General features: G+C 36.8%; 1 protein-coding gene across 1 annotated transcript in view; it reads left to right on the forward strand.

Annotated features, from left to right (window-relative positions):
* The window catches only part of dapp1 (dual adaptor of phosphotyrosine and 3-phosphoinositides), a 43,252-nt gene extending 28,668 nt beyond the window's left edge, over window positions 1–14,584 (forward strand). Inside the window, exons 8-9 of the mRNA XM_061886794.1 lie at window positions 12,418–12,505; window positions 14,314–14,584. Of these exons, the coding sequence (XP_061742778.1) occupies window positions 12,418–12,505; window positions 14,314–14,331 (106 nt within the window). The 3' untranslated portion in view covers window positions 14,332–14,584. The remainder of the gene's footprint in view (window positions 1–12,417; window positions 12,506–14,313) is intronic.
* The last annotated feature ends 2 nt before the right edge of the window (window positions 14,585–14,586 follow it).

Here is a 14,586-nt window from a genome sequence, read left to right on the forward strand (position 1 = left end):
TCATGTATCACACATCATACATCACACATCATGTATCACACATCATGTATCACACATCATACATCACACGTTATGTATCATACATCATGTATCACACATCATGTATCACACATCATACATCACACATTATGTATCACACATCATACATCACACATAATATATCACACATCTTGTATCACACATCATACATCACACATCATGTATCACACATCATGTATCACACATCATACATCACACATCATGTATCACACATCATGTATCACACATCATGTATCACACATCATACGTCGCAAATCATACATCACACATTATGTATCACACATCATGTATCATACATCATGTATCAGACATCATACATCGCACATCATGTATCACACATCATACGTCGCAAATCATACATCACACATCATGTATCAAACATCATACGTCGCAAATCATACATCACACATTATGTATCACACATCATGTATCATACATCATGTATCAGACATCATATATCACACATCATGTATCACACATCATACATCGCAAATCATACATCACCCATCATTAATCACACATCATGTATCACACATCATACATCATACATCATGTATCATACATCATGGATCAAACATCATTTATCACACATGTATCACACATCATGTATATCACATCATGTATCACACATCATACATCGCAAATTATACATCACAAATCATGTATCACACTTAATTTGTCACATATCATGTATCATGTATCACACTTAATTTGTCACATATCATGTATCACACATCATACATCATATATCACACATCATGTATCACACATCATGTATCACACATCGGGTATCACACATCATGTATAACACATTAAACATCATGTACCACACATCATGTATCACACATCATGTATCATACATCATGTATCACACATCATACATCACACATCATGTATCACACATCATACATCATATATCACACATCATGTAAAACACATCATGTATCACATATGTATCACACATCATGTATCAAACATCATGTATCACACATCATGTATCACACATCATGTATCAGACGTCATATATCACACATCATGTGTCACACATCATAAATCACACATCATGTAAAACACATCATGTATCACATATCATGTACCAGACATTATGTATCAAACATCATGTATCACACATCATGTATCACACATCATGTATCCGACGTCATATATCACACATCATGTGTCACACATCATAAATCACACATCATGTATCACACATTATGTATCACACATCATGTATCACACATCATGTATCAGACATCATGTATCACACATCATGTATCAGACATCATATATCACACATCATGTATCACACATCATGCATCGCAAATCATACATCACACATCATGTATCTCACTTTATATTTCACATATCATGTATCACACATCATACATCATATATCACACATCATGTATCACACATCATGTATCACACATTAAACATCATGTATCACACATCATGTATCACACATCATTTATCACACATCATGTATAACACATCATGTATCAGCCATCATATATCACACATCATGTATCATACATCATGTATCACACATCATGTATCACACATCATGTATCATACATTATGTATCACACATCATACATCACACATCATGTATCACACATCATACATCATATATCACACATCATGTAAAACACATCATGTAACACATATCATGTATCACACATCATGTATCAAACATCGTGTATCACACATCGTGTATCACACATCATGTATCACACATCATGTATCACACATCATATATCACAGATCATGTATCACACAACATGTATCACACATCATGTATCACAAATCTTGCATCACACATCATACATCACACATCATGTATCACACATCATACATCACACATCATGTATCACACATCATGTATCAGACATCATGTATCAGACATCATATATCATACATCATGTATCACACATCATGTATCACACATCTTGTATCACACATCATACATCACACATCATGTATCACACATCATACATCACACATCATGTATCACACTTCATTTATCACACATCATACATCACACAACATGTATCACACATCATGTATCAAACATAATGTATCACACATCATGTATCAGACATTGTGTATCACACATCATGTATCACACATCATATATCACACATCATGTATAAAACATCATGTATCATACATCATGTATCGCACATCATGTATCAGACATCATTTATCACACATCATGTATACCACATCATGTATCACACATCATATATCACACGTCATGTATCATACATCATGTATCACACATCATGTATCATACATAATGTATCACACGTCATACATCACACATCATGTATCACACGTCATGTATCACACATGTATCACACATCATGTATCATACATAATGTATCACACGTCATACATCACACATCATACATCACACATCATATATCACACATATTGAATCACACATCATGTATCATTCATCATGTATCACACATCATATATCACAGATCATGTATCACACAACATGTATCACACATCATGTATCACACATCATGCATCACACATCTTGTATCACACATCATACATCACACATCATGTATCACACATCATACATCACACATCATGTATCACACATCATGTATCACACATCATACATCACACAACATGTATCACACATCATGTATCAAACATCATGTATCACACATCATGTATCACACATCATGTATCACACATCATGTATCACACATCATATATCACACATCATGTATAAAACATCATGTATCATACATCATGTATCGCACATCATGTATCAGACATCATTTATCACACATCATGTATCACACATCATGTATCACACGTCATACATGATGTTATTCATCCTCTTCTTAAAAGACCTAACCTCGATCCTGACCTCATGGTAAACTACCGACCGGTGTCTCACCTTCCCTTTATTTCAAAAATCCTCGAAAAAATTGTTGCGGAGCAGTTAAATGAACACTTAGCGTCTAACAATCTATGTGAAACCTTTCAATCCGGTTTCAGGGCAAATCACTCGACGGAGACAGCCCTCGCAAAAATGACTAATGATCTATTGCTAACGATGGATTCTGATGCGTCATCTATGTTGCTGCTCCTCGATCTTAGCGCTGCTTTCGATACTGTCGATCATAATATTTTATTAGAACGTATCAAAACACGAATTGGTATGTCAGACTTAGCCCTGTCTTGGTTTAACTCTTATCTTACTGATAGGATGCAGTGTGTCTCCCATAACAATGTGACCTCGGACTACGTTAAGGTAACGTGTGGAGTTCCCCAGGGTTCGGTCCTTGGCCCTGCACTCTTCAGCATCTACATGCTGCCGCTAGGTGACATCATACGCAAATACGGTGTTAGCTTTCACTGTTATGCTGATGACACCCAACTCTACATGCCCCTAAAGCTGACCAACACGCCGGATTGTAGTCAGCTGGAGGCGTGTCTTAATGAAATTAAACAATGGATGTCCGCTAACTTTTTGCAACTCAACGCCCAAAAAACGGAAATGCTGATTATCGGTCCTGCTAGACACCGAACTCTATTTAATAATACAACTCTAACATTTGACAACCAAACAATTAAACAAGGCGACACGGTAAAGAATCTGGGTATTATCTTCGACCCAACTCTCTCCTTTGAGGCACACATTAAAAGCGTTACTAAAACGGCCTTCTTTCATCTCCGTAATATCGCTAAAATTCGCTCCATTCTGTCCACTAAAGACGCTGAGATCATTATCCATGCGTTTGTTACGTCTCGCCTCGACTACTGTAACATATTATTTTCGGGTCTCCCCATGTCTAGCATTAAAAGATTACAGTTGGTACAAAATGCGGCTGCTAGACTTTTGACAAGAACAAGAAAGTTTGATCACATTACGCCTGTACTGTATATACCTTTATATACATATATACATACATATATACCTATACTGTATATACCTTTATATACATATATACATACATATATACCTATACTGTATATACCTTTATATACATATATACATACATATATACCTATACTGTATATACCTTTATATACATATATACCTATACTGTATATACCTTTATATACATATATACATACATATATACCTGTACTGGCTCGCCTGCACCTGCTTCCTGTGCACTTAAGATGTGACTTTAAGGTTTTACTACTTACGTATAAAATACTACACGGTCTAGCTCCATCCTATCTTGCCGATTGTATTGTACCATATGTCCCGGCAAGAAATCTGCGTTCAAAGGACTCCGGCTTGTTGGTGATTCCCAAGGCCCAAAAAAAGTCTGCGGGCTATAGAGCGTTTTCCGTTCGGGCTCCAGTACTCTGGAATGCCCTCCCGGTAACAGTTCGAGATACCACCTCAGTAGAAGCATTTAAGTCTCACCTTAAAACTCATTTGTATACTGTAGCCTTTAAATAGACTCCCTTTTTAGACCAGTTGATCTGCCGTTTCTTTTCTTTTTCTTCTATGTCCCACTCTCCCTTGTGGAGGGGGTCCGGTCCGATCCGGTGGCCATGTACTGCTTGCCTGTGTATCGGCTGGGGACATCTCTGCGCTGCTGATCCGCCTCCGCTTGGGATGGTTTCCTGGTGGCTCCGCTGTGAACGGGACTCTCGCTGCTGAGTTGGACCCGCTTTGGACTGGACTCTTGCGACTGTGTTGGATCCATTGTGGATTGAACTTTCACAGTATCATGTTAGACCCGCTCGACATCCATTGCTTTCCTCCTCTCTAAGGTTCTCATAGTCATTATTGTCACAGACGTCCCACTGGGTCATTATTGTCACCGATGTCCCACTGGGTGTGAGTTTTCCTTGCCCTTATGTGGGCCTACCGAGGATGTCGTGGTGGTTTGTGCAGCCCTTTGAGACACTAGTGATTTAGGGCTATATAAGTAAACATTGATTGATTGATTGATATATCACACGTCATGTATCATACATCATGTATCACACATCATGTATCGCACATCATGTATCAGACATCATTTATCACACATCATGTATACCACATCATGTATCACACATCATATATCACACGTCATGTATCATACATCATGTATCACACATCATGTATCATACATCATGTATCACACATCATGTATCACACGTCATACATCACACATCATACATCACACATCTTGTATCACACATCATGTATCACACATCATATATCACACATCATGTATCACACATCATGTATCACAGATCATTTAGCAAACATGTATCACACATCATGTATCACACATCATGTATCACGCATCATATATCTTACATCATGTATCACACATCATGTATCACACATAATACATCTACATTATATATCACACAACATGTATCACGTATCAGGTATCACACATCATGTATCAGACGTCATGTATCACAAATCTTGTATCTCACATCATGTATCCCACATCATTTATCGCACATCATATATATCACACATCATGTATCATACACCATGTATCACGGATCATATAGCACACATCATGTATCACACATCATATATCATACATCATGTACCACACATGTATCACACATCATGTATCACACATCACGTATCACACATCTTACATCACACATCATGTATCACACATCACGAATCACGCATCATGTATCACACATCATGTATCACACATCATGTATCACACATCATGTATCATACATCATGTATCACACATCATGTATCACACATCATGTATCATACATCATGTATCACACATCATACATCACACATCATGTATCACACATCATGTATCATGCATCATGTATCAAACATTATGTATCACACATCATGTATCAGACATTGTGTATCACACATCATGTATCACACATCATATAACACACATCATTTATCAAACATCATGTATCACACATCATGTATCACACATTATGTATCATACATCGTGTATCACACATCATTTATCAGACATCATTTATCACACATCATGTATACCACATCACGTATCACACATCATATATCACACGTCATGTATCACACATCATGTATCATACATCATGTATCACAAATCATGTATCACACATCATACATCACACATCATGTATCACACATCATGTATCATACATCATGTATAACACATCATGTATCAGACATAATTTATCACACATCATGTATACCACATCATGTATCAGACATAATTATCACACATCATGTATACCACATCATGTATCAGACATAATTTATCACATATCATGTATCACACATCATGTATCACACATTATGTATCATACATCATGTATCATACATCATGTATCACACATCATGTATCACACATCATATATCACACATCATGTACCACACATTATGTATCATACATCATGTATCATTAATCATACATCACACAACATGTATCACACATCACGTATCATACATCATGTATCATTAATCATACATCACACAACATGTATCACACATCATGTATCATACATCATGTATCAAACATCATGTATCACACATCATTTATCAAACATCATGTATCATACATCATGTATCACACATCATGTATCACACATCATATATCACACATCATGTATCACACATTATGTATCATACATCGTGTATCACACATCATTTATCAGACATCATTTATCACACATCATGTATACCACATCGCGTATCAGACATCATATATCACACGTCATGTATCACACATCATGTATCATACATCATGTATCATACATCATGTATCACACATCATGTATCACACATCATACATCACACATCATGTATCACACATCATGTATCACACGTCATGTATCACACATCATGTATCATTAATCATACATCACACAACATGTATCACACATCATGTATCATACATCATGTATCAAACATCATGTATCACACATCATTTATCAAACATCATGTATCATACATCATGTATCACACATCATGTATCACACATCATATATCACATCATGTATCACACATTATGTATCATACATCGTGTATCACACATCATTTATCAGACATCATTTATCACACATCATGTATACCACATCACGTATCACACATCATATATCACACGTCATGTATCACACATCATGTATCATACATCATGTATCACACATCATGTATCACACATCATACATCACACATCATGTATCACACATCATGTATCATACATAATTTATCACACATCATGTATCACACATCATGTATCACACATTATGTATCATACATCATGTATCACACATCATGTATCACACATCATATATCACACATCATGTACCACACATTATGTATCATACATCATGTATCATTAATCATGTATCACACATCATGTATCATACATTATGTATCATATATCATGTATCACACATCATGTATCACACATCATGTATCAGACATAATTTATCACACATCATGTATACCACATCATGTATCAGACATAATTTATCACACATGTATCACACATCATGTATCACACATGTATCACACATCATGTATCACACATTATGTATCATACATCATGTATCACACATCATGTATCACGCATCATATATCACACATCATGTACCACACATTATGTATCATACATCATGTATCATTAATCATGTATCACACATCATGTATCATACATTATGTATCATATATCATGTATCACACATCATGTATCACATATCATACATCATGTATCACATATAATACATCATGTATCACACAGCGTGTAACACACATCATGTATCACATATCATACATCACACATCAAATATCACACATCCTGTATCACACATCATGTATCACACATTATGTATCATACATCATGTATCATTAATCATGTATCACACATCTTGTATCACACAGCATGTATCACATATCATACATCATGTATCACACATCGTGTAACACACATCATGTATTACACATCCTGTATCATACATCATGTATCCCACATCATGTATCACACATCTTGTATCACACAGCATGTATCACACATCATGTATCATACATCATGTATCATACATCATGTACCACACATCATTTATCACACATCATGTATCACACATTATGTATCATACATCATGTATCACACATCATGTATCACACATCATGTATCATACATCATGTATCATACATCATGTATCACATATCATACATCATGTATCACATATCATACATCATGTATCAAACATCGTGTAACACACATCATGTATCACATATCATACATCACACATCAAATATCACACATCATGCATCACACATCATGTATCACACATCATGTATCACACATCATATATCACACATCATGTATCACACATCTTGTATCACACAGCATGTATCACACATCATGTATCACACATCATGTATCACACATCATACATCACACATCATGTATCACACATCATACACCACACATCATGTATCACACAACATATATCACACATTATGTATCATACATCATGTATCATTAATCATGTATCACACATCATGTATCATACATCATGTATCACACATCATATATTACACATCATGTATCACATAATGTTTCAGACGTCATGTATCACAAATTATGTATCACACACCATGTATCATACATCATGTATCATACATCATGTATCACACATCATGTATCATACATCATGTATCACACATCATGTATCATACATCATATATCATACATCATGTATGACACATTATGTATCACACATCATGTATCACACATCATATATCATACATCATGTATCAGACATCATGTATCACACATCATGTATCACACATCATATATCATACATCATGTATGACACATTATGTATCACACATCATGTATCACACATCATGTATCACACATCATATATCATACATCATGTATCAGACATCATGTATCAGACATCATGTATCACACATCATACATCACACAACATGTATCACACATCATGTATCATACATCATGTATGACACATCATGTATCACACATCATGTATCACACATCATGTATCACAGATCATGTATCACACATCATATATCATACATCATGTATCAGACATCATGTATCACACATCATACATCACACATCATACATCACACAACATGTATCACACATCATGTACCATACATCATGTATGACACATCATGTATCACACATCATGTATCACACATCATGTATCACACATCATGTATCACACATCATATATCATACATCATGTATCACACATCATGTATCACACATCATACATCACACATCATACATCACACAACATGTATCACACATCATGTATCATACATCATGTATGACATCATGTATCACACATCATGTATCACACATCATGTATCACACATCATGTATCACACATCATGTATCACGCATCATACATCACACAACATGTATCACACATCATGTATCATACGTCATGTATCACACATCATGTATCACACATCATGTATCAGACATCATGTATCACACATCATGTATCACACATCATGTATCACACATCATATATCATACATCATGTATCACACATCATGTATCACACATGTATCACACATCATGTATCACACATTATGTATCACACATCATATATCATACATCATGTATCAGACATCATGTATCACACATCATGTATCACACATCATACATCACACAACATGTATCACACATCATGTATCATACATCATGTATGACATCATGTATCACACATCATGTATCACACATCATACATCACACATCATGTATCACACATCATGTATCACACATCATACATCACACAACATGTATCACACATCATGTATCATACATCATGTATGACACATCATATATCACACATCATGTATCACACATCATATATCACACATCATGTATCACACATCATGTATCACACATCATGTATCACACATCATATATCATACATCATGTATCACACATCATGTATCACACATCATGTATCACACATCATGTATCACACATCATATATCATACATCATGTATCAGACATCATGTATCACACATCATGTATCACACATCATGTATCACAAATCATACATCACACAACATGTATCACACATCATGTATCATACATCATATATGACACATCATGTATCACACATCATGTATCACACATCATATATCACACATCATGTATCACACATCATGTATCACACATCATGTATCACACATACCTGAGGCAGAGAAACAGCCACAGAGCATGATTGACCCCCCACCATGCTTAACAGTAGGCAAGGTGTTCTTCTCTTTGTAAGCTTCATTTTTTCTCCTCCAGACATAACGTTGATTCATAGGCCCAAAGAGTTCCACTTTTGTCTCATCACTCCATAGAACAGTTTCCCAAAACCTTTGGGGTTTGTCCAGATGATTTTTGGCATACTGGAGTCTATTTCCTTGTGCCTGGTAGTCAGAAGTGGGGTGCGCCTGGGAGTTCTGGCATGGAGGCCTTCTTCATCTCGTAGTGCGCGCCTTATTGTCTGGGACCAGACCTGGGTTCCCCCCTCTGCAATGTCCTGTTGTAGTTCCTCTGCTGTTACCCGGGGGGTTTTTCACCAGCATCCTCTTTCTACCACGCCCAGGTAGTGTTTCCACTGTGCCTTTAGCTTTAAACTTGCAAATTATGCTCCCAACTGTGTCTCTTGGAATGTGTAATGTATTTGCTATTTTCTTATATCCATATCCTTTCTTATGAAGAGAAATGACCTCCTCTCTTGACTTCTTTGACTACTCCCTGGACTTCACCATGTTGCAAATACACCATTGACCATCTACAAGAAGCTGAGCATCACAGTCTTTTTCAATCAGTTGCTCGTTATGGTTCTTATCACATCTACAGGTGTTTCCAACACCTGATTGAAAAGACCTTATTCAAATTCTGTTCTTAAGAGTTATGATCTTCAAGGGGTTGAATAATTTTGTTAATGAGATATTAAGAGAAATGACACAGTCTGGTATGTTACAAAATATAATGATGTAATTCAAGTTGCATTTTTTCTATTTGACACATCTTTATTTGATATGACTATAAACAAAAGCATAAGCAATAAGCATTATAATTATGACATGATTATAAATATAATAATTTCTAAAATTGTGATAGCGAATATTATTGATATTCGAGACATTACCGCCACACCAGTACTTTTTAATGTGTCTTTGTTAGGACCGTTTGTGGTGCCCAGCAGGCTCCGTAGCTAAGGAAGAAGCGGAAGTCAGGGTCTGGCGTGCGTCCACAGTGGGTAGGACCCCACGCCACCCTCGCCTGCACGCACACTTAGCGGTGGCTAGCGGGGGGGTCAGCTAGCGCCTCCTCTGTAATAACCGGAGGTAAAATAAGCCGATGAAAAGATTCAACAGAACAAACCGCTGCTGCTGACGGCTAAAGCTAACAAAGACGGTTCAGCGGAGACCCTCGTTAAAGGCGCACGTAGCTTGGCAACAGACACGCCTCTTAAAGGCACACACACGTTCTTTACATGTTCATTACATTCCCAAGTCATTCATTCTATTAGTCACTAAATTACTTTTTTGGTTAAGTAACGAGTTGGAAGGTAATTTTCCGTACAATGTGGTGTTTAAAATACCAGTTTGTATCGTATATCACGTGTATCGTAATCCACCTCGCTCTAATCTGGACAATAATAAATCACACCCACAAAATTTTAAAGATTTTTTTGAATGAATGAATATTTATACAGAAATACTTTGTAAATGTCTATCCACATACCTTCATTGTTTCCAAACTGTGTCTGTAAGAGGGCAGTAAAACGGCTGATCATACAAAACAGAGGTTGCACGCTTGCTCTCCAATCAGCTAAAACAGACTCAATAAGGTGACGTTTGGACGAATTTACTGAGGCATCTGTGAAAGTGAAACAATACAAAAAGAATGCCATTGTATGTTAATGTTACGAACACAGACAATCGTAAACATGTTAGCATATTAGCTATTGCTAGCACCACTATGATAGCACATACAAATATGCAAGTTAACCCTCCTACAGACGTCACATAGCAAGTATGAACAGTTTTAGTTATATTGTAAAACTTACAAACGCTGCTTGGAGTGATGAATGAAGAATCCATACAAGTAGGCACGTTATGGACGGCCGGAAGACTGAACGTTAATCTACTTCCAGTCGTCATAATTTAATGTGTCGAATGAGACTAATCTTGTTAAGACTTGAGGAACATCTAAGAAGTTCCCTGGGGGACCAGGCAAGGGGCCAATTATTGGCACTGGCCCCACCCTTGCGGCACATGGTCAAGTTCAACGTCTGCCATAGGTCACTCCACTTGACTCTACTTACGATTTCTCACACGTAGACTTAACCAGAAACGGTTTGGACCGACCAGTGTGCCATGATTGCAACTTCTTACCTTCCAGTCTGGTGTTTCCTGAGAGGACGTTTTATCTCTGCGCCAAGACGGGTGTGGAGGCAGACGAGTGGATCAGGATCCTCAGATGGAAACTGGTGAGCGTTATCCACCTTTCATGGTTTTTTCGTCCAGACATGACTTGTGTCCTAAAGATGACTCCAGTCTACATGCAACACACTTCCTCCAGGCCAGAGCTTCCCAAACTGGGGCCCTCAGGCTTTGGCTGGTGGAATTAAAGTAGAGTGTTTCATGTTCCTATAGTCAAACACAGTGTTACTGTTCAAACATTGGGTTGTGTCACAACATTATTACTTTAAAAATCCAAAGTGTTTTGGTCACATTTTATGGTGTAGAGTTCCTATTTTCACAATTCAGCATGTACATACATGTACACAAAATGTAAATAACTTAAAAAAAAATAACATAAACACAAATATTTGTCTCAGCCAATAATAGCCTTGACACACCACCCCCACATTGTGTTAATGAATATAATGAATCATTGTGTTTGCAATATTGATAATAATTGTGATTAATAATTTGGCTATGATTGCGCAGTCCTACATGTTAGCCCCGGGTTATGTTCCCATTTCGAATTTTTCCGATCTTTTCAGTACAAATTACGAATAAAGTGATTTCCAATGTGAACGCAGTCTGACCCCCGCATGCAAAGATGAGCTCATGGCACTGTGGTGTTTACAAAAGTAATGAATTGATTACCGTATTACCTTGAATTGCCGCCGGGGCGCTAATTATTTTAAAACCTCTTCTCACTCCGGCGTTTACTAAAGGCATGCGGTAAATTTGGGCCTACGCTTAAAAATTTGAGTGTGATGTAAGGATACCATCATGAAAAGCACATTTAATTAAAAAAACGTTAATATGGTCTTACCTTTACTTATAAATGAAGTCCATGGGCAGCTCCTTCTGATCAAAAGCATCAATAACTTGTTTATAGAAGTCTTCCTTATCTTTCCTCAGTTTTAAAAGTCTCTCTGTCTCGATGGAGATCTTCCTTTATTACCTCCTGCTTCAATTGAAAGTCCAGTTTAGAAAACTGTTTTATTTTAGATATGTAATCCTCCATGTTAAAAGTGCAAGCGAGAGGAAAAAATAAACGGTCGCTGCTTGTTGTCACTTCTTCTGCAGCCGAGTAGTCGCAAGAAGGATCACTAGCGCCCTCTACCACCAGGAGGCGGGAGTCATTTAATGACTCATATTTGACACACGCAGCTATGGTATATTAATAAAACATAGCTGCTTACTGTTCTTTTTAGCATATTCAATAGCTTGGACCTTAAATCCTACTGAATAGCTCTTAATCTTCTTCCCTTTATGCGATTTCAAATGATTGAAATCAGCCTCCTCCATTTTGAAAATGATGACAGGTGAAGTGTCACTCGTGACGTGACGAGTTTGACCCGGCGGAAATTCTAGGCATATGCTAATTATTTTGCGAAACGAGTTTGACTCGGTGGAAATTCTAGACATGCGCCAATAAATATAATATTTTGTAAAACGAGTTTGACCCGGCGTTAATCCTGAGCCGGCGGTAATGCTAAGCATGCGCTAATTATTTTGCGAAACGAGTTTGACCCGGCAGTAATTCTAGGCAGGCGCATACTATATACCCGGCGGCAATTCAAGGAAATATGGTAACGTGGACCCTGACTTAAACAGGTTGAAAAACTTATTGGGGTGTTACCGTTAAGTGGTCAATTGTACGGAATATGTACTGTACTGTGCAATCTACTAATAAAAGTTTCAATCAATCAAATCATTTATCATTAAAGATCAATTGAAGACGTCTGGGCAGCAAAAGAAGAACATGGTGTCACTTGTGCAATGTTGATCTTCCTTGTAATGACTATGTCAGTTAACAATACACATTCACTCTTCACAGGCACAAAAAGGTCAATGACAGACCAGACTACACCTGCCCGGCCATGAAGAACACTCCCAATTCAAGCATTCCCTGATTGCTCCTGTGTAAAAATGTGTTTTGAAAACATATTCCTCAGTTTTTGATGTGAAATTGAGTCGTTTCCAGTGTCAGGAAACACTAAACATTTCTACAGAATAATTACAATGGATAAAAACATGAATATTTAGTGCTATATTCCCCCCCCCCGTTTGGTATTGAACATGAATAAACAATAATGAATGACTAACAACG

Source organism: Nerophis ophidion, linkage group LG24, assembly GCF_033978795.1.
Source record: "Nerophis ophidion isolate RoL-2023_Sa linkage group LG24, RoL_Noph_v1.0, whole genome shotgun sequence".
Lineage (NCBI taxonomy): Eukaryota > Metazoa > Chordata > Actinopteri > Syngnathiformes > Syngnathidae > Nerophis > Nerophis ophidion.